This window comes from Euprymna scolopes, chromosome 17 (genome assembly GCF_053919585.1).
Source record: "Euprymna scolopes isolate OS-2025 chromosome 17, ASM5391958v1, whole genome shotgun sequence".
Taxonomy (NCBI): domain Eukaryota; kingdom Metazoa; phylum Mollusca; class Cephalopoda; order Sepiida; family Sepiolidae; genus Euprymna; species Euprymna scolopes.
The window spans coordinates 14586539-14611880 of NC_136498.1; the positions used below are offsets into that span (position 1 = coordinate 14586539).

The following is a 25342-nucleotide window of genomic DNA, read 5'->3' on the forward strand; positions in this document are numbered from 1 at the left end:
TAATTTTTGACTCGAAAGGACAGAGGATAAACATTTGGCGGACCTGAAGAATCTTGCCCCTATTTATTTTTTGGCTTTAAACGTTTAAACTTATTTTAAGTTTTTCGATTTAAAAGGAACGGCGTGCTTACCCTGATTTGTTGCTTTTTGTTTACAAAAAAAAAAAAAAAAATGCTGAAATTCCATATAGGCATTAATCCGGAGAACCGCCGAGCTATCTTTAACTTTAGTTAATTTATTTTATAACACTGTGAAATATGTAATAACATATTATTAAATGAATCGCTTCCTGAATGACCGTATTGTTGTCTCCACATGAATTCATCCAAATGTGATGATAATGTTGACAATGAGGTACCACACATGGTTTGAAGTCGCCTTTTGCAAATCGTCCACATATCTTCCACTGTTTTTGTGTTTACATCAGACACAGAATCTACACAAGACTCTGAATTATTAACTGTTTTATGGATGTATGGCGGGCTCACGGGTATGTCTGAGATTTTTTCGTAAAATATTTCCGCGTCCGAATAAATTATACTACCGGGTAATATCATTTTCTTAATAATAGGAAACAACGTTTCGGCTTTTATGTCCGGTATATGTCGCAAGAAACCGATTTTTGACAACGTGTCGATACCCGCAAAAACCCATTTCTCTGATATCGTGCCGGTTTTGCGATCTTGTCTTTTAGCAATCAAAGACGCACGTATCTCTACAATTACACCGCTACCCCCTAATTTTGTAGGGGTTTCGATTATTTGCTTCGAGCAAATATCTCGAAAGTAGCCGTACCATACACAAGCCGTCCTTTCATGAATGCCCGCCATATCCGCACACGTTGTCACTGGTATCTTATGAGACCAAAAATAAAGCAGTTTAATAAATGTTTGTAGAGTCAGTTTTACTCCTTCTAAAAAGCTGCCGTGTTTAATGGTTATATGTATTTCTTTATGTGAAGGACATCGCCAGATATTTGTACCACCTTTTTTAGACCGGTTTATTTCAGTCATTTCTCTCCCGCAAGTTGAACACCGAGGAATTTCACAGCGAAGTATATTTTTTGATCTTAAAAAGTCTCTCGCGTCGTCATAACTTCCCCAGATTTTACTCATGCTTGCTACGTCCATGCTGGATAATTGTGTTGTTGATCGGCATCAAATACCTACACTGGAAAACTTTTAGTCCGTGTTTTTTCTTTTTTTCACTACTAATCAAGGCCCAGAGGCCACTCGAGAGTGAGGGTTAAAGAGTGTACAGTGGTCGAAAGGACAATATCAGGGTTGTTTTTAATGTAAAAGAAAACCTAGCTTTGCATGAAAAACGGAATCTGACAGTTGCAGCGCGAGAAATTATTTTGTAAAACAGGAAGTGATGTGTCAGGTGATGGGAAGTAGTGCGTCACGTGACATAAACCACGGCCACCGAGAGTAAGAAGAAGGCCTGTTAACTGAAAAATGTCTGCAGGCAAAAATGTAGGTAAGATTTGTTAGACTCTCAGTACTATATGAGGGCCATTTGAAAAAGAGCAATAAAACGTTTTTTAAAAAGAAAAAGGAATACAGTTCGATTAATACTTAAACTGAACTTTATTCAATATAAAATATAAATATTATCTTTGTAAAATTAAGTAATTTTAAAGCAATATACAATTTAATACTGATAAAGCTGAATTATGAATTTAGAGAACAAACAATTAAAGAAACATTAAACACAAATATTTTTTGGCCTTTGGAACAAGATCAAAGTGTAGTATCTGTGTTGAGGCTACATTTTACCTTTTCTGTCGTTGGTCGGTGGAGGAGAAATCTTTCATGACCGAAATTATTTTTGTTCCTATGCAGAGTGCCCCTTATTGGGAAGCTGGATTTTGCCCACAAGATTATATGTTGAAATATTTAAATAACTATTACTTTAAATACAGAAATTATATTTAAGTTTTGGTTTTCTGTTCCTCTATGTTCATTTTTTTTCCCATGTTTTTCATCAAAATGTGTAGCGTATTAGTTGTCTCACAGGCCATCATCAGTGATCGCTCACTGGCAGTAACCTGTGGTTTTCCCTGGAGACCAAGTGACAACAAGTCTCCCCAGATTTCTCTTGACGACTTATGCAGATGATTGCATGTTATTGCAACAGCCGTTGTTACTGATTTCTCGTTGGCATCGGCCATTGGTGTTTCCTGGGGTTTGGGTGATAAAATGCCTCCCCACACTTCCAGTGCTGATTTGGTTAGTACTCTCCCACCTCGGTCTTTCTATCCTCCCTGACCCTTCACAACTAGTTGGTGTGGCGCCAGTCGATGTCATCTACACCAGTTTTTTATTATTATTACTATTATTATTATTATGATAATAATAAGGGTGCTTGTGCAGTGTACGCACGTGTATTTTAAATATTATTTTCAAGTTAAATTAAATTTTAAGTTTGTATTACTGTACGCATAGATTCAAAAAAGTTGTCAAAAACAAATATATAACAAGTAAATGTTATCAAAGGCAAGATAAGTTACTTTTCTACCTAACTGGGTATGGTTTTAGGGGTTTGTATTATTATACACATAGATTCGAAAAAGTGGTCAAAAATCAAATATATACCAATTAAATGTTATCAAAGGTAAGATAAGTTACTCTTCTACCTATCTGGAAAGGTTTTTAGTGGTTTTACTCATTTTAAAACATGTAATCGCTTTGAAAATCATACAATGTTTATCGATATATTTTTAAAAGAAAAATGTCAGCATGTCTGGTAGAAAAGTAACTTGTCTTGCCTTTGATAACATTTATTTGTTGTATATTTGTTTTTTGACAACTTATTTTAATCTATGTGTATAGTAAAACAAACCCATCATGTAAATTATTTACAGTTAAAATGTTATAAAAAGTAAAAACTTGAAATTTTAAATATATTTCAAAGAAATAAATTACGCCCGGTGCTAAAATATTGAAAATTCACCGATCGTAAAAAAAAAAAAAAAAAAAACTGCTGTGAAAAATGCTAACTTCAAAATATTTGGAAATACTCAGTGAAAAGTTGTATTTATTATTAAAAGAACAGACTAAAAAATATTATATAAAAATTGTTTGTTTTGCAGTAAGAAAAACTAAATAAAATGAAATATTCTACTTTCTCCAAAAAAATAAAAGTTCAAAAACGAGTTCACTTACAATATTTTGAGTAAATTATCCCAAATGTGCAATTATAATAATTATTATCCAAATGGAGAATTGTTCTTTCTTTTTCGAACATACATGGACAATCGGTAACACATATTGGTAGCCATATTTTTTTATGCCTGTTAGCCTGACCACATGGTTGAATACCAGAGGCTGTCTATACCTACAACTTAATCAGGAAGTGACGTTACACTATCATGTGCATCGACCTTCTTCTTACTCTCGGTAGCCACGCATAAACACGCTTTTCAGAGTTGCAAATCAATTAAAGCTAAATCTTGCAAATTTAGCCCCCCCCTCTTTTATTCTTTTTTTTTTTAAACAGTTTGGCCTTTAAAAATTGTATTTAGTTTTTTTAAAACTTTGGCTTCAATTTTGATTTTTGTTTTTTTTCTGATAATTTTACAAAAAGATTGGCAAAACTTGTGGTACTGGTCGCGGTAAGAGTTCCCTGCCGAACACCCTCAAAAAACAATAATTTTTCCCCGCGCAGCCGCAAAGGACATGTTTTAGTTGCCATAGTAACAACACTTTTTATCGACATTGTTTTACTGTTTATGAATATTGAAATAAAAGACATTGCTACACATTTATTAATAATATCTCACTTTTAATCACTTTTATCGACTTTTTAAAACTTTTTTTTTACTCTTTTTAAATGACAACGTTAATGTTTATGAATATTGAAATAAAACATATTACTACACATTTATTAATATCTTTTTTTTTTACTGTTTATGTGTCAATTTTATCGACTTTTTTTTTTACTGTTTATGTGTCAATTTTGAAATTATTATTATATTGAATATTGAAATAAAAGACATTACTACACATTTATTAATAATATCTTTTTTTTTTTACTGTTTTACTGTTTGTGTCACTTTTATCGACTTTTTCTTTTATGAAACTTATCGGCGGTTCTTGAAATTTACTTACCACAAAACTTGTCGTCGGTTCTTGAAATTTACTTACCACAAAATGATGATGGAATAATAAATTTACTTACGTTTAATCAATGTTATTTTCTTTTAACGTAGTCATTTAAAACAGTTTTCAGCCAGAAATTTTGCTGTTAAGGGGTCAAATTTTAGATATAGATTACTTGGACAGGGATCTAACTTTATAATACTATTTGAGCCCAAAACAATAAATGCTAAAGGGTCAAAATTGGGGCCAAAGTAAAAAAAAATTGACGTTTGTGGTCTCTACCAATTTTTCTCTATGGTAGTTAAGGAATACTATTATATAGAAAGGCATAACCATACATATTCACACTTTTTAATATATACATAGGCACGTAAAGTAATGAACAGTACATAGGGCCCGAGGCCAGGTGGAACTGCTTGTAATGTATCTATATATCTATAAAAATGAAATTTTCTGCCTGTCAGTCTGTCTGTGTGTGTCTGTGTCTGTCAATTTTCAGTCTACAGACTCGAAATTTGATATACAGGGTACTGAGATTTGGGAAAATCTTTGTAATCCGTTTTACGGACAGAAATTTGGCTGTTAAGGGGTCAAAGTTCAACGATATGACCTTTGAGAACTCTACCAAACTCCTCCGACATGGTTTGAAATCAGCTTTTGCAATATATCTTCCATTGCTTTTGTGCCTACATTAAACACAGAATCTACACAAGACTCCAAATTATTCATTGTTTTATGGATGTATGGCAGGCTCACAAATATATCTGATATTTTTTCATAAAATATTTCTGCATCCGAATAAATTGTACTACCAGGTAATATCATTTTCTTAATAATAGGAAACAATGTTTCGGCTTCTTTGTCCGGAACATATCGCAAGAAGCCGATTTTTGACGTGTCGATACCCGCAAAAACCCATTTCTCTGATATCGTACGAGTTTTGCGATCTTGTCTTTTAGCAATCAAAGACGTGCGTATCTCTACAATTACACCGCTACCCCCTAATTTCATATTTTGAGCAAATATCTCGAAAGTAGCCATACCATATAATAGCTGTCGGAGTAGTAACCCCTGCCATATCCGCACACGTCGTCACTGGTATCTTATGAGACCAAAAATAAAGCAGTTTAATAAATGTTTGTAGAGTCAGTTTTATCCCTTCTAAAAAGCTGCCGTGTTTAATGGACATGTGTATGTTATTATGTGAAGGACATCGCCAATCACGGGTATCGATCTTTTTTGATCGTTTTACTTCAGTCATTTCTCTCCCACAAATTGTACACAGAGGAATTTCACAGCGAAGTATATTTTTTAATCTTAAAAATGCCTTTGCGTCCTCATAAGTTCTCCAAATTTTACTCATACTCATTATGTCCATGTTGGATGTTGATCGGTACCAAATCCCTGCACTGGAAACGTTAGATCATTTATTAGATGGTGTTAAGTGACTAAAATGTTTTGTTTTTATAATATTAAGCGTGCAATTAATTTTTGTTTCTTAATGTGCTTTTCAAACAACAAGAAGAGAATGGTTTTCTTTAAAAGAGCAAGATTTTGTAAACTATCCTGAGCAAGTACAACAATTTTTTTTAATTAAGTCGCAATTTCAAGCCATTCTGTAACGCATTATCCTATTCCTAAGCCAACATAAAATATGAAAAGGAAGAAAAAAATTTTTTTTTTTTTTTATAAATTAAAAAATATTAAACTATATTAACTCCTTCCAACAAACCTGTTTGCAAATATACCGCTTCCACTGCATGAACTCTTACTCATCCCCTCCTCCAGTAACAATGAAATAGCAATGTCCCGTAATCACTTTGAGGAGTGTAAGTTTTCAGTAGATATATAACCTTTATAAACTAACCCAGATCATCCATCTAGGAGAAGGAAAACTCTGAAGCTCAACCTAAGGGGAGGGAGGCCTCTCCAGTTTTGAATGACAACCTTCCTAGAGCTGGTGACTCAAACAAATTACCGGTCTGCAAACCTAAACTGCTTAAGGAGTAGATAGGCTCTGTCTATCGGCCGACTTCCATACTCCTTTGCCTATTAGCCAGGTGTAGAGGTCAAATCACATGAATTCGACAGAAACACGCAGTGATCGATCTTGTTTCCTGACTAAGACAATGAACGCTGTTTTCCCCACTCCCGACACATCCCATTCCTTAAACTGGGCACTTGGGAGTGCTTGAATGCCGTAATGTCAGTGCAAGTAGAGTGGGTTGACCATCATCTGATGGGTTGAGGGTAACCGATAGACAGTTCCTGGCTGCTGTTCCCGACTAGTAGTACAGAGCCACCCTAGGATGACCTCCGATCTGTAGTGGAATGGGGACAAAAATGGATGGTCACATTCAATGCTGCCAAGACTAAACTTGTTTCCTTCAATAATTACAAGAAACCTTCTCTACCACCAATAGCAATGGCCAATGACTCTTTATCTGAAAGTACATCTTTTAAACTCCTCGGCCTAATGTTCACAGGAAACATAAGCTGGAACAATTACATTGAGAGCATTGCCAGGACCGCTGCGAAGAAGGTAGGTTCTCTCTACCATGCTAGAAAGCTACTAAAGCCCGAAATTATCCTGTACCTCTATATTCGCCCATGTATGGAGTATTGTTGTCATATTTGGGCTGGTGCATCTACCACTAATCTCTCGCTCCTAGACAAGGTTCAAAAGAGAGTCGCCAATCTGATAGGTCTTGAACTGTCATCTAAGCTTCAGCCTCTGTCCCATCGACGAAATGTTGCATCCCTCTGCCTGTTCTACGAGTACTTTAACGGTGAGTGTTCTGATGAACAGCAAGCACTTATGCTCCCACGATGTAAATACCCCCGACAAACCCGATAAGCAGCTAAATCCCGCCGCTTCACAGTAGAGATCCCTAGATGTAAGAGCCTTCTACTACAGTAGTTTCTTCCCCAGAACTGCTAGACTTTGAATTCCCTTCCGGGTCCCTTCAAAAATTTTCGACTTTTTGAAAATTTAGTTTTCCTGATAATTTTACAAAAATATTTATTTGATAGTAATTAACTAAACTCTATATATTTTTAAAAAGTTGTTTGCTCTGTAAATATTACGTAAAACTTTAAAACTTTTCCTTTCTAACTATTTTACAAAAATATTTGAACGTAACGTAATGTTACAAATAATTATCCCTATTTACTTGCCTCCCCACGAGGGCAGAGTTAGACACAAGATCAGTTTTTAATGTAGGGAAAATCCAGTTTTCACAAAAGGGGCACTCTGGATAGGAACAGAAATAAAAATCATCTCTGTCATGAAGGATTTCAGCTCCTCCACTGATCGAGGACAGAAAAGATGAATGGCTTCAATAGGGTCTGCCAAACGATTGTGAAAAATGGTTCCCGTGACATCAGATTTGTGTTAACTATACGACTTTTTTAAAACCTTTGTTTATCTTCTTCAAACTGCAATTAATAATTAATCTTTGTTATAATTTTGTTAGGTTTTAAGATTCACACAGTTTAATGATTAATAATATTATAAACATTTGTATATTAAATATGTTTTTTTTTTTTATATGAAGGTCAGCACTTATCAAGGCCAAGAAGCCACTCGGGGATAAGGGTTATTTTTCTGTACAGTAATCAATGGGATAGTGTTACAGTATTCATTAGTATTGGAGATTTGATAAAGTGTTATTACTTAGGGGGGGTGGCGGTTCATCAGGAATTTGTTTATGTTGGATTGAAGACATCCATGAGTCAGGAGGGAAACAGGCAAGTGGTAGAGAGTTCCACAGGCGTGCAGTTCTAAGAAAGAAGCTTTGTTCATTGAATCTACGTTTTGATTTAGGCACAGATAAAGAGTGAGGAAATTTTTGACAGTGGTTTCAACTAGACGGGTGTTTATCGTGAAAGATTGGTGAGGGGGTACCAGAGATTGGAGCTCAGACGAGCACCTGCCATGGAAATAATGATAAAACAAAGATATGCTCGCAACATCTCTTCTGTGGGAGAGAGGTTGCAGGGAAGAGAAAAGGGCATCCCCCACTAAACCACAAAGTCTATTTTGTACTCTGTCAAGGCAGGATAGGCTGTTTTTAGCAGCTCCTGCCCAGATGTGGCAGCAGTATTCCATTCTTGGACGTAGTTGGCTTTTATATAGATAGAGAATTGCATCAGTAGTGACAACAGACTTGATGTAAATGTTCCATCATAGAGAATTGCATCAGTAGTGGCAACAGACTTGATGTAAATGTTCCATTTCAGATCAGGAGTAAAGGTCAAGCCCAGAAGCTAGTCAAAACATGGGGTCTCCCCTAGACGAGAGCCATCCTTCAATTGATGCCAGATGGGGATCAGAGCGTTGATGATGTAAAGATAGGAGTTTGGTTTTAGATGCATTAAAGGTAACCAGCCACCTCTTCCCCCACTGTACCACGTGCTCGAGATCAGAAGAGAGAGAATCAGAGAGAACTTTGTCATTTACAGACTTTGATGTGTTGCCGTAGATGGTCATGTCATCAGCATAGATGTCAACGAATGATTTAAGTATGTGTTTTGGGAGATCATTGATGTAGATCAGGAAGAGAGTTGGACCCAAGATGGATCCCTGAAAGACTCCAGCATTAATACTGCGGGTCTCTGATTTTTGTCCATCAACCATTACTCTTATGAGCCTATCAGAGAGAAATGATTTAATGATTGAAATACAGTTTTACTAAATATATGCGAGTGTTAATTACCAGCTTCCATACTTTTGTTTGGTAAAAAGAGACAAACAAAATATGAGGATGGGTTTACAAAATGCTTAATATTTGTGCAATAATATTTTAAAATCGGTTTTAATCTGGCGGTAAAATAGCTGACAAGACCCACGTTTATATTAAAACTTAATATTAAAAAAAAATTTTAACACAAGTAATTAAAAATCTATGTTGTAACGGGACAGTTTGAAATCATGGAATTTTAATCGTTTTAATCTTTTAAAAATTAAGTAATTTTTAGGAAGTTTCTTTTTCTTTGTAATTCAACTGATTATAGTATATATTAATTAGAAAAACGCTATTTAAAAAAAAACATAATATTAAATTTATATCAATTTTTTAATTGCAAATTCAAGGGAAGTTTTTGTTCAATACATATATTTAAATTTTTTTAAATTAAATATTTTTTACTTATTTGAACTCTAATATTTCATAATAAATAGAAATTTTGATGGATTTAAATATATTTTGTTCAAATTTCGAAACAATAAATAGGGGCGGAGCATGCACTAAAAAACGTATTTCTATTCATATATTTTGCGGAAACTGCGTTTTATATGTAATTTCATTCTAAAATAGATAAGTATCGAAAATTTCACAAAAATCTGACCATTAGTTAATTTTTGCTAGATTTATTAAACACGGGTATGTTTTCACATTCGAAATGTCTACTACAATGGGAACGTTATTCTAAAGCGCCAGTTATGTAAACACGATTTTCGTCTCGCAATTTCATTATTTTCGTACAATAAAAATTTTTTTAATTATTACTAGTTTATTCTGCCCTTCTTCTTTTAAATGATACAAAAGTTATATTGATAATATTAATTTATAATAAAGTTACATATGGGGGGGGGCAATTTTGTGGTGAATTTTGGAGGTGCCTAGGCTTCAAAAATTTTATTGTGTTTTTCAAGCTTTAGTTTTTTATTTTCCTTGATTTCACATTGAATTATATATGGTAGTAAATATTAAAGAAAATGTTATAATTTAATATTTTTAAACTGTTGGAAGTAACATTGCAGTAGAAACCTCCAGCTGATTATGAAGAACGGAGCACAAAATCGGTGACGTCAGCACTTGTGTTAACTATACAAAGTTTTTAATAACTATGGAACACTAGAAGTGACTTAATAACTTTTAAAAACCTTTATTTTTATTTTGCAAATTAATCTTTGTTAAAATTTTGTAAGGTTTTAAGATTTACACAGTTTAATGATTAATAATATTATAAATATTTGAATATAAAATATTAACATTCGAAAAAGTAATTGCCTTTATTACGAAAAAAAACCCCAAAAAACAAAACAAACTAGTTCATGTTAATGATATCAATGTAACTATAATAATAAAACTGTAAAAGCAATAAAGATTTATGCATTACTTGAAAAACTTTTTATGCAGAAATTTATGAATAAACATTTACATAAAAAAAAATGGATAAAAAATAATATAAGATTTACCTTTTGTAAGAAAAAATAGATTTCTTTTTAACAAACTACACAGATGAGAGTTAATCGTATTAAATTAATTTTAACATTCTCTGTTGATGAAAATTATGTAAATAATGGTATTGTTAATTAGAGGCCTCCATACATTTTTTTGAAAAAAAGCATAAAATAAAATTGCCACTACTTCAATTAAAACAAACAAATCAAAATGAATTTTTTTTAGGCTGATGATGGATTTCTGATTTTAACATTGCTAATATTATATAAATATATGTATTTTTTAATATTGGAAGCCTGTTATAAAAAATTGTTTGAACTTCATATCACAAAATATTGGAATTTAATATCATTCAAGTCTTTTTAAAATTAATTATTTTTAAAAATTCTGGTTTTGTTGTAATTCAAATATTATTGAGAAAAAGCGTTGACATTTTTGCAACATAATAATATTGATTTTATGTCTATTTTTTTATTTACAATTTTAAATTAAGTGAAATAAATAATGGGTTTTTATATATAAATAACTATTTTTTAATTATTTAAACTCTTCAGGTTTAAAAAATGTTGCAATTTTTATAGGCCTAAATCTATTTTGTTTAGTTTTCGTTATATGAAATATTTAAAGTGGTGCACATTTGAGGTACTTACTAGTACAGTAAATGTGTTGCAGCAGGTAGGGAGGCAGTATGGAGGTGCGCCAATCGACCGTACCACTCTAAGGTAGGCACAGAGGCAAAAAGATAACGATAATAGCAAAAGAAAAATGCCAGACACTGATATTCGTTTAAAGATGACAGATATCGTCTTTTATGTACCAAGTAAATGATGAAATGAATAAATTTGTAGGGTCTGGAGATCGTGATCAGCTAGACGTCAGTGAGTACTGGTACGGGTAGTTGGACGTCAGTGGATGCCGGAACCAGGCAGCTAGATTATAATGGGCACTGGTACGGGTAGCTAGACATTAGAGGGCTCTGGATCATAGGTAGTTGCAGGAGATGCTGGGAGGCTGCAGGATGTGCTGGAGGCTACAGTAAGTGCTGGAAGCTGCAGAAGTAAGCCAGTGTTCACTGGAGAGCCGCTGAAGTGTAGAAGGTAATTTCAAAAGTCAGGTAGTAGTAGTTTTTATACAAGTAGTTTGTTGTTAGCATAAAGTAATGTTGAAAAGGGTTGTTTGAACTACTGTTACTGCTGCTGAGACCATTTGAATGTTTTGTTTGAATGGAAAGCTGTATTTGTGTAATAACTCTTATTCGTGTAATAACTCTTCAGTAGTCAAAATCTCCATTCAAAAGTTTCAGAAAATTGTGTCATTGGAATCCCCCCCCCCCCCCGCAAAAAAAAATGACAGAACTCTAAACACAGAATTTGCTTGGATATGTTACACTGCACAAGTGTCAAAATTAAATCCCCCCTCCCAAAAATAAAAAAAAACGAAAACAGTAAACACAGAATTTGTTTGGAATGTTAAACTGCACGAGAAAAATGCACAAGTTTCTGAGGTGTGTATATAGAAAAGAAACTGCAAAAAAACGGTGCTTGTTAAAATATAGTTGACAAATTGATTTTTCAAATATATCATTTTATGCAAAACAACATCATGTACTTAATTGTCATATCAAAAATAGTAATATATCCAAAAATTACAAAAATTATTTGAGTAGAACAACTGCTACTGTGTTTTTAGTAAAAAAAAAAAAAAAGAAAAAAGTATTGAAAAACAAATATTGCAGCCATGACAAAAGTAATCTAAAACAAGCCGCATGTGCATAGTACCCTTCTGTGACTTCACGTAAGTTGACGCCACAAAAAATAGTAGAAATGAGGAACGTGAAGTGTGAAGGGTCAACGTTGCCTTCACATTTTCGCCAAGTTTCAGAAAAATCTAATGGATGGAGCAAAAGTTATGGGATAAAAAGTGTAATTTTTTGCAATCTTGGAGAATTTGTGATCTCTTCTGAGTTCCTAGGAACGCCGAATCCTAGTGAAAATGGACAAACGATGCAGTTTCATGCCTTAAGACATGTATATTTGAATTCAGTACCATGGAAAACCACTATATAGACATACATATCAAGTTTTTGAGTAATATGAAAAAAGAGCTCCAAAAAGGCATGTTTTTTTAGCCCTAAAAGTCCCAAAGGGATGCGAACCAGAATTTTGCCAGAGTCACCCATACTGAATTCATATTAAGAACAATGGCCCCCACATTTTGGCCAAGTTTCAGGAAAATCTAATAGATGGATCAAACGCTGTGGGGCAAAAAGTGTCATTTTTGGCCATTTTGGAGCATTTTTGACCTCTTTTGAGCCCCTGGGGATGCCGAATCCTAGTGTAAATGGATAACGATGCAGTTTCAGGCTTTAACACATGTATATTTGAGTTGACCATCATGAAAAACCACTATATAGTCAGGCATATTAAGTTTTTGTTGAGAAATATGAAAAGAGCCACAAAAAAGCGGCATTTTTAGCACTAAAATTCCCCAGGAACGCAAAACAGAATTTTGCCAGGATCACCATACTGGATTTATATTAAGAACAATGGGCTCCACATGGCCAAGTTTCAGAAAAATCTAATGGATGGATCAAAAGTTATTGGGCAAAACATCAGTAACATTTATTTATTGTATTTTTTATTTTTTTTTGCGTAATTATTTGTTGGCTTTTCTGCTAATTCCTCTAACATTTTCAAATATTCTTTCAACTTCTCTGATACACTTTCCAAAAATAATATGTAAACTGTAGAATGCATGATACATGTACCTTAGCGCAACTGTATCTATCAAAAAAGAATTTAATTTCCCCAAAAGCATATATAAAAAAGCTTACAATTTCAATTTTATAGGGAAAACAATACAAAAAGTTCTTAAAAAGTGTGGGCTGCAAATGTTTGGAAGCTAACATATTCAATATAGCCATTTTTTCTTCCGGTCTGCAAAATCAACAGATATTGAACCATTACTGTGATGACCTGTTCCTTGTTAATTGCGCTGTAAGAGTTGGTTGCCTTTTCTTTTTTTATATTGGTAATTGCTTGAGGCACCTCTGGTGGGGAATGCCGGTGGGATTACACAGGCATCTTTTGATTAGAGTGCTCTTTCTATAGAATTTAATGCAAAATAATCCCCCGATTAAATAAAAACAAAAATCATTTCTCTTATTTCGAATTATTTAATCAAGTGAGAATGACATTTTTTTCCTTGATAACGAAAGTTAAAAATTTTTTTTTTTCATAGTATTTTCAAGTTAAATTCAATTTTTACAATATTTTTGTTTGTCACATTGTTAGATGATTTGCTAGAATAACTTTTTAAATTTAGTAATCAAATAAAATATTGCATTTTTATTTGATTAAATAATTCGCAATATAAAAAATGATTTTTTAATTTAATTATTTTTATTATGCAATAATTTATATCAGTTTGAATTACGTTAAACATAAAAAATATTGTTAATAAGCGTTTTGGTAGGAAAAAAAGTCCAGACATCAACCCACTTCTACGAATTTGGAATAGGAGCATGTGAGCAAGAAAAAGCAAAAGTATTTCAGGGAGAAGTCTCCTACAGGAGAACCTTTAAATTACTTTGTTTTTTCTTTATGCCAATATTTTCTGGGTGTTCACACATAATCGCCTACAAAGAAGTAGAATCAAAAGTCGTGAGATTTGAAAATGGCGACTTCCTTAAAACCACTGAACAAAATTATATCATCCAATAAATATCACCAATTGTGTGAAAATGTAATGGCCTACTAGTATTTCGTTTAATCTTAGATTTTTGGGCGAACATTGAGGATCCAATTTTTGTTTTAACTTAACGCACCTACTTTTGTTCCGAAGTAAATAAACACGTTAACATAAGTTAAAACGTCATCTCACTCTCAGTACAGACCAATAAGTCTCCTCTGTGTTATGAGTAAGTTGCTGGAATCAATATTAAATAGAGAAATAGTCAACCACCTCAGCAGGAATAACCTTCTTAGTGACACACAATATGGTTTCCGCTCTGCAAGATCTACCGCAGATGTGCTGACGGTTATATCCCACAGGATTAGTGAATCTCTTGACAAAGGCTTCCTTTCTAGGGCAATTGCTCTTGACATATCAAAGGCCTTCGACAAGGTATGGCATAAGGGTCTACTTCACAAGATTTCCAGCTACGGTATAACTGGAAATGTTTTCTCAATCATTAAATCATTTCTCTCCGATAGGCTCATAAGAGTAGTGGTAGATGGACAAAAATCGGAGGCCTGCAATATAAATGCTGGGGTCCCTCAGGGGTCAATCCTGGGCCCAACTCTCTTCCTGATCTACATCAATGACCTCCCTAAACACATACTTAAATCATTCGTTGACATCTATGCTGATGACACGACCATCTACAGCAACACATCAAAGGCTGTAAATGACAAAGTTCTCTCTGATTCTCTCTCCTCTGATCTCAAGCGCGTGGTTCAGTGGGGGAAGATGTGGCTAGTTACCTTTAATGCATCCAAAACCAAACTCCTATCCTTACATCATCAACGCTCTGATCCCCAGCTGGCATCAATTGTGATGGATGGCTCTCGTCTGGGTGAGGCCCCGTGTTTTGACAAGCTTCTGGGTTTGACCTTTACTCCTGATCTGAAATGGAACACGTACATCAAGTCTGTTGCCAAGGTCGCTGGAAAGATGGTGGGATCCTTCTACCGCTCCAGAAGATATCTCACTACTGATGCAATTCTCTATCTATATAAAAGCCAAGTACGTCCAACGATGGAATACTGTTGCCATATCTGGGCAGGAGCTGCTAAAAACAGCCTATCATGCCTTGACAGAGTACAAAATAGACTTCGTGGCTTAGTGGGGGATGCCCTTTTCTCTACCCTGCAACCCCTCTCCCACAGAAGAGACGTTGCGAGCCTATCCTTGTTTTATCGTTATTTTCATGGCAGGTGCTGGTCTGAACTCCAATCTCTGGTCCCCCCTCGCCAATCTTTCACGAAAAACACCCGTCTAGCTGAATCCACTGTGAAAAATTTCCCCCACTCTATATCTGTGCCTAAATCAAAACGCGGATTCCATGAACAAAGCTTCTTTCTTAGAACTGCATGCCTGTGGAACTCTGCTCCGTCTGCCAGCTTCCCTCCGGACTACAACTTGGATGTCTTCAAGTCTAATGTTAACAAATTTCTAATGAACCGCCCCCTTAAGTAAACACTCCATCAAATCTCCACACTAACGTAATGTACTTGCAATAACCCTTATCCCTGAGTGGCTTCCGGGCCTTGATAAGTGGTGATCACTGTGTAAAAAAAAAAAAAAAAAAAAAAACTACGTAAGGGCAAAATGAATGATCGATTCCAAAAATGTATAAACATTTTTGATCCCTTCCTTAACTTAATAATTCACCAAAATTCAGGGAATCAACCAATTTTGATGAAATTTCCAATATTTATTAATTAACGATCACAGAATATAATGAATCCATTATTTTTTTTTTAAATCTTAGCGAGAATGTATAATTGTGTAAACAAAATACACTTACTGAAGTTATAGTTTTAAGTACTTAAAAATACAAAACACAAAACAATGAATTTAATTTTGCTTTTCTTATAAAAATAAAGCATTGTAGATGTTAAACAAATTTAATTAATGTGTGCTAGAATACTTCGGGATATTCGATTCTGTTTTGAATGTATATCATATTTAAAATTGTCACTGACAAATAGTTTTCATGATATTAAAACCTTTATTATTCAATGTATTCCCTGTTGTTTTCACAGGTGGCCATGTTTTTTTGTTGTTTTTTTTTGCGCGCATTAAATTATTCCATGCAAAACTGACCTGAAGCCCCTTAACACATTGTTCTAAGGGAGGTAACTATTTTACTAAAGAAGTTGAAAAAAAAGTCCACGCTTGCGTGTGAAAAAACAAATATGGAATCCAATGAAAATTATAGGGAATATATTGGATAGCAAAGGTCTAAATATCATGAAAAATTACAACTTTAGTTAAGCTTGGCACTTTGTTTACAAGGCCATTCGACAGAAGTGACATCACCAAATGTACGGATAATCCAAACTATATAATGTATCTTTTTTAATGCAAATATAAAAATAGAAATTTTATTCAGTCTTTGTTTGAACTTTTACAACAAAATTATAAACTTTATAATAAAAATATGGTTATGAACTGTTTTTTTTTCTTACTTTTATAATAAAAATATATTATTGTCTGTTTGGTAAACATCAGGTGTTTGTAATTTTTTTTTTTTTCTTGTTTTACCTCAAATATAAAAATAGAACTGTTATAAACAAAATATTTATCAAATGTTTTTTTTAATCAAATATAAAAATACAACTTTTATAATAAAATATATATTATGAACTGTTTTTCAAACAACAGATGGTGGTAATTTTTATAATTTTTTAAATAAAAAATAATTTAAAAAAAAACGTATCTAATAAAGAATATTTCCAAAATAATTGTCTTTGATTGGAACTCTTATTAAAAGTTGTTATGATATATAAAAAAAAAATCTCAAAACCTTGTGGAAAAAAAAAACAAAAAAACATTTCATAAACATATTTTGGTAAATAGGGTTTACTGGTAATATGAGAAAAATAAGGCATTCAAAGTGTTTCTTATCTTTAACTTCATTACATGAGGAGTCATTTCGAATAAAAATTTAAAGATGACCTCCGTCCGTATACTGCAGAAGTGCCCAAAAACTAACAAAACAACAAAACTAAAGGAAATGGGGCAAAAAATATTAGGTTGGTGTAAAAACAATATCGTTTTCTCACATGTTACTTTTCTATATGGTTTCTAAATTAATTCATTAATATATATATAGCCAAGTTATATATCATTTTGAATTAATTCATTGATATATATATATAGTTATATATAATTTTGAAGTGTTTTTTTCACTCTATCGAATCATGTTATTCGTTATCATTCTCAAAATTTTTATTCCTTTTTTTGCAGGCTTTTCAACAGCATGGACAAAATTAAAATCTGCATGATTTTCTTGTTCCAGTTCAAACTAGGCTGAAAAGCTGCCAAGACAGCTCATGATATCAATGATGCGTTTGGCCCAGGAACCACTAACGAACGTGTGGCACAAGAAATTTCGCAATGGTATTGAGAGCCTCAGAAATGAAGATGGTCATGGCCAGCCGACTGCAGTTGAAAATGAACATTTGAAAACCTTAATTGGAGCCGATCCACACGTTGAACTCGAGGTCGACCACTCAACAGTCATTTAAAGCAAATAGAAAAGTAAAAATATTTGGATAAATGAGTGTTGCATGTATTGAAGAATAATCAAAAAAATTGTCATTTAGAGGTGTCTTCTATGCTGCACAACAAAAATGACCCATTTCTCGAGCGGATTGTAACGTGTGATGAGAAGTGGATCCTTTACAACCGGCAACATTCGGCACAGTGGTTGGATACCGGAGAAGCTCCACAACACTTCCCGAAGTCGAAATTTCACAAAAAAAAAAAAAAATTATGGTGAGTGTTTGGTGGTCTGTGGCTGATCTCATCCATCACAGCTCCTTGAATCTGCGCAAAGCAATTATGGCAGAGAAGTACTGCTGACAAATTGATGAAATGCACCAGAAGCTCCAACATATGTGCCCGAGATTCGTCAATTTGAAGGGACCCATTCTTCTCCATGACAACGCTCGCCCGCATGCTGAAAAATAATTAAAACTTTTAAAAGTTGTTCAAATTATTTTCCATGTTTTTTTTTTCTAGCATTTATTCTACATAATAAAAAATTAAAATTATTAAAATTGTCATGTTCCGATTAGCATTGCTTTGATTCATTGTTTCGCTCTATGTTGGTTTTTTAATCGCAAGATCAAAGCTGCTTTGTGCTTAGAGCCTTGTTGAGGACAACCAAGTTTTTGATGAACTGTTTCAAATAAGTTAACAAATTTACCGAATATCCATTATTAACGATTACTATATTGTCCAATTTCTACTGTACTGTTGCAATATTTTTGATTCATAATGGGGTAAATATTTATTTTGATTTAAAAAGTAATAATACAATTTAAAAGAAAAATTTGGCACAAGGCCGAACATGGGGGAAGGGGGGAGGGACGGTCTTCTCTGTCTAATGCTAACTAATCTAACTAACTAGTTCCTACTTTCACTCTACTTTCACCACAATACCACATTCATACTATACATCCATCAGCGTATAAATCCTTCGTCAGTAATCATAAGAACATCATACCATGATAAACTAATTAAAACCCATGAGAAAAAGTGGGGGTTTCGGATATAAAAATTTTATAATACAAAAATAAAAATGAAGTATTTACAATGTTAGTAACAAAAGACCGCCCTGTTACTAAACTGTGGCAGGTGCGCTGATTCGCCAGTCAAAAGGGTGATGCGGGTCCAAACGCTTTATTTTAAACACCTCTTACGAAAACTTCGAAAGGAAACCCGCATCTCTGGAAAAAACAAAAAAAGAACAGGACAAACTTAAAAAGGGCCTAAAGATCACTATCACACGCTAGTTAGGTTATGAACACAGGAGCCTAAAAAATGGTCCTACTCTTGGCTAAACTGTGACCTACTCTGGACTAAAAACGAGTCAGAGCTGCCGTTTGTTTCTGCTACCCAAAATTCTTTTCCTAAGGCACAGCCAAGAACCAGTCAAGACATGCTTCTCTCACCTTACACACACGCGCAACTGATACCCACCTTTCAACAAAGTCTGACGAAGAGAGTCTAACTCTCTCGGCCTTGATACGACTCTTCAAATGATAAGGTCGAAGGGAGCGATGTCCTCAGATCCGTAGACCACTCTCATGCGTGTGTTCCAGATAACACCTCTCATCACTGCTAGCAAGGTCAAACACAATTCTTTTCTAAGCCTATCCGTTGTCGGAGCCCAATTGCTACATACATTGATAGGAACCAAAGTTAATGACGATGTGTTCAGTATGCGGACCATGCGCCCTGTAACAGATTCAATCAGCGGCACCACGATGCGACAATAAACGAAGGCGTGACATAAAGTCTCGACCTCATCGCCGCACCGTTTACAAGTAGGCAAAACCGCCAAGCCAGCTGAGTAAAGTCTCTTACCGATCCAGAGAGCATCTCGAATTACCAGCCAGGTCAAGGATCCCTCGTCGTTAGTGAGGTATCCCGACCCAGGTGCCCAAGGCTAGATTGAGCGGAGCTGTCTCTTCGTCAAAGTGAGCCCCTCACCAATAACATCCTTTACAGATCCCCTCACTAACACCCGATATAATGCCTTTCGGGACAACAGCAGAGTGTTGGAGAGGCTTTCCTTAACTCTTAAGAGGAACTGCAGCACACGCCGGCACTCGCGGTAGAAGGGGCATTCACCTTGGGCCAACCTGTGTACCTCACCCTTGAACTCATGCTCCCCTCTCAAAGCAGCAAAGGCTTTCTTGGTGTCCTCCATCCAGAGGCCACCGTTTTCCCTATCTTGTGTGCACATTCAATCTAGATAGTAGAGCCGTAGTGTGTGGGGCCGTATCTCCACGTAAATTCATGATGAACTGCCCCCTTAAGTAGACACTTTATTAAATCTCCACACTGTACATGCAATAACCCTTACCCCTGAGTGGCTTCCGGGCCTTGATAAATGGTGACCACCTTGTGAAAAAAAAAAAAAAGACTTAATGGGACTGAGAGGGATAAGTCTGGGCATTTTGGCAGCGGGAGGAGATGAAATGGGAGGAGACATTATAGAAGGCGAGCTGGTTTTAACTTTTGTGGGAGACTTCGTGATAGGTTTGAGGTTTGTTTAAAGGCTCAATTTAGGCGAAGGGTCCTGAGGTTTGAGGTTTTTTTGAGCATCAAGTCTTTTTTTTTTAAATTGACAATTCCCACATACTTGTCTCTGCCAGGGTCTTTTTTAAGCATGGCTTCTTCTCTACTTTGTTCCAGGGATAGTCGACCAGGAGTTTTTTTTACCAATTACTATCAGCCAGGGTTCTCGTTCTTTAAGTGATTCTTCCGGAAGGGGGAGGAGATCTTTTGTGTCAATGTTGATCTCCAAATGCTGCCCACTCTGGTTTTGGGGTTAGGTGTAGGCTTTATAAGTTGGCATTCGGAAGTTAAGCGGCCTATTTCTCTGCAGCGCTAGCATATTGGGCGCCTTCCTACTACAATGATTGGTAACTTCTCTTCGCCAACTTCCAAAAAAGAGAGGATGTTGGCGAGGTTTTCTTTATCTAATAGGATGTCTAATGACCAAGTTCTATTGAATTTGCCACAGGATACGGATACTATTTCTCTGTATTTTAGTAGGAAGGCGCCTAAGTGTTCATCATTTACGTAATGCAGGACATGGAATATGGACACTGTTGTCTGACGTTTTCCCATATATTCCGACCTCAAAATGTAGTTCGTGGTGATGATTTCTTGTTGCGAAAGTGTAATGCAGTCTTGATCCGAGTTAAAAAGGGCGCTCCAGGTGTTATACCCTTTGCACTTAATTAGTCTTTGCGGTCTGTATCCAGTGGTAGCTAAGAGTGTATTAATGATGTCAGCTGAAGCTCTAATAACTTTTTTAGTTTTCTTGTCTACAACAAAGAAGGTTAAAGAACGCTTCTGAATTTCTTCCAATTTTGGCAGGTCTACAATTAGGCCTTTCTCAGTTACTAAATGGAGACATTGTTTAGCCTTTTCGATGAACTCATCGACATTAATTTCAATTTTCGGCCGCTTACTCCAATTGTTTGGAGCAGCCTCTTCCGTGACCACAGTTGACTTTGTGGGGTCCTCAGGCATCTGGCTAGCAGCGGCAGCCATAGCCGAGCTGTTAAGACAAGAGGAAATAGTCCAAAAAAAGTCCTATTTGATAACAACAGCAGCAATAACAGCAACAACAACAATAGGAACAGGAGCGCAGAGAAAATAACGTACCTCACAGACAGTTGAACTACTGATTCATAATCGGGTAGAGATTTATTTGCTTGCCACCTCAGCAAAATGTGGCACAACGCTGGAAAGTGGCAATCCAGCAGACTCTCCTAAAGAAGGCGCACTCCTGCAATTGTAAAAATTGCCTAAGTAACCCCGTTGGCATTCCCCGGTCGGGGCGCCTCAGGCAGTAAGCAATGAACTTACTCCACCGGAAAGCCCGGTGGCAAGGCCTGGGAGGGTGGACCTCCTAGGTATTACCCAGGCGGTGTACCTCAGTCGGGCTGAGTGTCAAGAACGGATCCTTGACGAGTACTTCTACCCTATCTCCCTGCAGCCGAAGCCGCTAGGAGACACATCCCATCATCCAAGGTGAATGATGGAGTATGATCCTACAAAGTCGAGCGATTCTATTTATAAACGATGCTGCTAGGAACTGACGAATTGAATTAATTCACGTTCTGCTACCAACCAATCAGAAACCAGAATTTCTCCATAAATATTAAACCTTTTCTGTAGCAATTACACATGTTTTTTCCGTCTCGGCATGGTAAGAATCTTTTACTCTGAAACTGTCTTGTGCAAATCAGTCACCTCTCAGCACCTGTGTAGAACAACGAACCATCGGAAACTGTTCTGAAACTAAACATGGTTTACACTTCTTTAACCCTTATCCTCGAGTGGCCTCTTGGCCTTGATAAGTTGTGATGCCTATGTAAAAAAAAAAACAAAAAAAAACCATCTTTGATTCTTACGTGATTAAATTGTTGGTGCTGGTCTCATCTAGGGTTCTGAGATTTTAGCCGCATTTTCACATTGCGAAAGAGTAGCTCTGCTAGAAAGCTGTGGCCAGTGTCACACAAAAAAAATAATCCCCTTTTATGGGCCGACAAATTTGGATTCGTGGTGAATTATAATTAAAAACTAAATAATTACTTTTTACAATTTATACAAGTTTTTATTCACATTTTTTGAAAACTTAAAATTTACTTCGTTTTTTTCTGAAAAAATAAAAAAACAACTAAAACTTATCTTTGTTCACTCGCAAAATTAAAAACGTGAGTCTTTTCTAGATAAGAATTATTTTAAGTCGCAACTTACCAAGGATAAAACACACTCAAGGATTAGGTTTTTTGTATTTTCCTAAATCGAAACAAAAAAACAAACAAACAACTAAACCATATCCAGAAAAGGCGCATGTTGTTTACTAGTAGAAATAAAATGAGTTTCTTTCTTCTTCTGAGATGCAACTTAACAAGGAACAAACACTAGAGGATAAGGGTTTAAGTTTAATAAAGGATAAATAAATAATAAGAATTAAGCTTCTTATGTTTTTATGGCGGCGGACTGTGTTGAACACGGTAAGTTTGGGAAAATGAGTTAAAACTAAAAAAACTATACAAAATACTGTTACGAATATATATAAGCCTATGTCATGTTATCATATATTGAGGGAGTTCCTAACAGTATTTTGTATCGTTTTTTTTAGTTTTAACTCATTTTCTAAAACTTAACATGTTTAACACAGTCCGCCGCCATTTGTATTTTTCAAATACATCGGTGAACAGATTTTCGAGCCGAATAAACATTTTGGTGCTAATGCACTTACTGATCCGCGCTATTTTTTAAATCGTATTTCCAAGTTTAATTCAAGTTTTATGTTTTTTTCTTCAATTGTAAGGTTAAAGTACAGAATAGGTACAAAACACCCCCCTCCCCATGTTAAGAATGGTTTTTTAAATAATAAAGTTATTATTACAGTACGGATCAATAAGTGCATGATGAGTACCAACATTTTACATTAAATAGAAACACTAAAAAATTAGCCAGTTAGGTAAAGTAACTTATCTTGCCTTTGATAGCATTTATTTGTTATTATAAGTTGTCAGAATACAAATATATAACGTTGTTATATATTTTTCTGACAACTTTTTTCGAATCTATGTGTATAGAAACCAGAATACACTTTAAAAATCAACTTTTTAAAAGGTAGGTCTTTAAGTGGTATTCACATGCACATTGGCCAGATTCCGAATTGCAACTTTACTTTAACTCTAGTTAATTTATTTTATAACACTGCGAAATATGAAATAACATATTATTAAATGAATCGCTCCCTGAATGACCGTATTGTTGTCTCCACATGAATTCATCTAAATATGACGGCAATCTTGACAGTGAGGTACCATACATGGTTTGTAATCGGCTTTTGCAAATCGTCCACATATCTTCCACTGTTTTTGTGTTTACATTAGACACAGAATCTACACAAGACTCCGAATTATTCACTGTTTTATGGATGTATGGCGGGCTCACGGGTATGTCTGAGATTTTTTCGTAAAATATTTCTGCGTCCGAATAAATTGTACTACCGGGTAGTATCATTTTCTTAATAATAGGAAACAAAGTTTCGGCTTCTTTGTCCGGCACATATCGCAAGAAGCCGATTTTTGACACCGTGTCGATACCCCCCAAAACCCATTTCTCTGATATCGTGCGAGTTTTGCGATCTTGTCTTTTAGCAATCAAAGATGCACGTATCTCTACAATTACACCGCTACCCCCTAATTTCGTAGGGGTTTCGATTAATTGCTTTGAGCAAATATCTCGAAAGTAGCCGTACCATATAATAGCTGTCGGCGTCGTAACCCCTGCCATATCCGCGCACGTTGTCACTGGTATCTTATGAGACCAAAAATAAAGCAGTTTAATAAATGTTTGTAGAGTCAATTTTATCCCTTCTAAAAAGCTGCCGTGTTTAATGGACATGTGTATTTCTTTATGTGAAGGACATCGCCAATTACGGGTATCGATCTTTTTGGACCGTTTTACTTCAGTCATTTCTCTCCCACAAATTGTACACAGAGGAATTTCACAGCGAAGTATATTTTTTAATCTTAAAAATGCCTTCGCGTCCTCATACGTTCTCCAAATTTTATTCATACTCATTATGTCCATGTTGGATGTTGATCGGTACCAAATCCCTGCACTGGAAACGTTAGATCATTTATTAGACGGTGTTAAGTGACTAAAATGTTTTTTTTTTTTTCTATAATATTAAGCGTGCAGTTAATTTTTGTTTCTTAACACGCTTTTCAAACAACAAAAATAAAAGGCTTTCGTTTTAAGGAACAAGACTTTGTAAAATAGAAAGTGATTTACCAGGTAACCGGAACTCATACGTCACGTGATATAAATATACTTTACTGACTGGCCGTTTTAATGCCAAATTTTGCGAATTTAGCCTTTTATGAATCAGTTTGGCTTTCAAAAATTTTCGACTTTTTATTAAATTTAGGTTTTCTGATAATTTTACAAAAATATTTATTTGATAGTAATTATTTACTAAACGTTATATATTTTTTAAAAAGCTGTTTGCTCTGTAAATATTGTGTAGAACTTTAAAACTTTTCTTTTCTAACTATTTTACAAAATATTTTAACGTAAACGTTGCAACTAATTATTCCTATTTACTTGCCTCCCCCACGAGGGCAGAGTTAGACACAAAATCAGTTTTTAATATAGGGAAAATCCAGCTTTCCCTAAAGGGGCACTCTGGATAGGAACAGAAATAAAAATTGTCTCAGTCATAAGAATTTCTCCTCCACTGAGGACAGAAAAGACGAACGGCTTCAAAAAATTTATTGTGTTTTCCAAGCATTAGCTTTTTATTTTCAATGATTTCATATAGAATTATATATGGTAGTAAATATTAAAGAAAATGCGAACCAAGTAAAGAATAGAGATCCCGTAGCAGAAGACGACGATCGGCACACATTTTGAGAATTTTATTTTTAAATAAAAAATAAATAAGTAAAACAGAAAGGCTCAGTAAAAAAGAAAAAAATTGTAAAATTTATTTTAAAACGGATTTAAGATTTTTTCCAATATTTGTGAATTTGAGCGGTTTATTTGAATTCAGCAGACGACTTTTTTTTTTTTTTTAGCTTTCTCATTGGCTGTGATGTAAACAAAAGAAAAACAGAGTTTTCGTTTTAAGCTAAATCAACAAATTTTATCAGATTGGAAAATATTTCTGAACTGATCGGTTCGGATTTTTTTCTGCTTTCCGGAGAAAATATCGATACCCTTTTAAAATGTTTTCTTTGTTAAAATCTTTCTGGAAATGTAGTGAAG

At 34.8% G+C, this 25342-nt stretch overlaps 1 protein-coding gene and 1 long non-coding RNA gene across 2 annotated transcripts; both read right to left on the reverse strand.

The window, feature by feature from the left end:
* Positions 1–230: 230 nt before the first annotated feature.
* Positions 231–1130, reverse strand: LOC145296630 (uncharacterized). The gene has a single exon (XM_080142556.1). It carries the CDS (start codon positions 1128–1130, stop codon positions 231–233), a length of 900 nt encoding a protein of 299 aa, XP_079998682.1.
* Positions 1131–16837: 15707 nt separating this feature from the next.
* Positions 16838–24627, reverse strand: LOC145296677 (uncharacterized). The gene is made up of 2 exons (XR_013870009.1): positions 24368–24627; positions 16838–17981 (listed from the first exon to the last, which is right to left on the reverse strand). It is a non-coding gene; the product is annotated as an uncharacterized LOC145296677 (long non-coding RNA).
* Between the last annotated feature and the right edge of the window lie 715 nt (positions 24628–25342).

Excerpts from the sequence above, each read along its gene's own strand:
- LOC145296630 (XM_080142556.1), bottom strand. The coding sequence starts at position 1,130 with ATGGACGTAGCAAGCATGAGTAAAATCTGGGGAAGTTATGACGACGCG.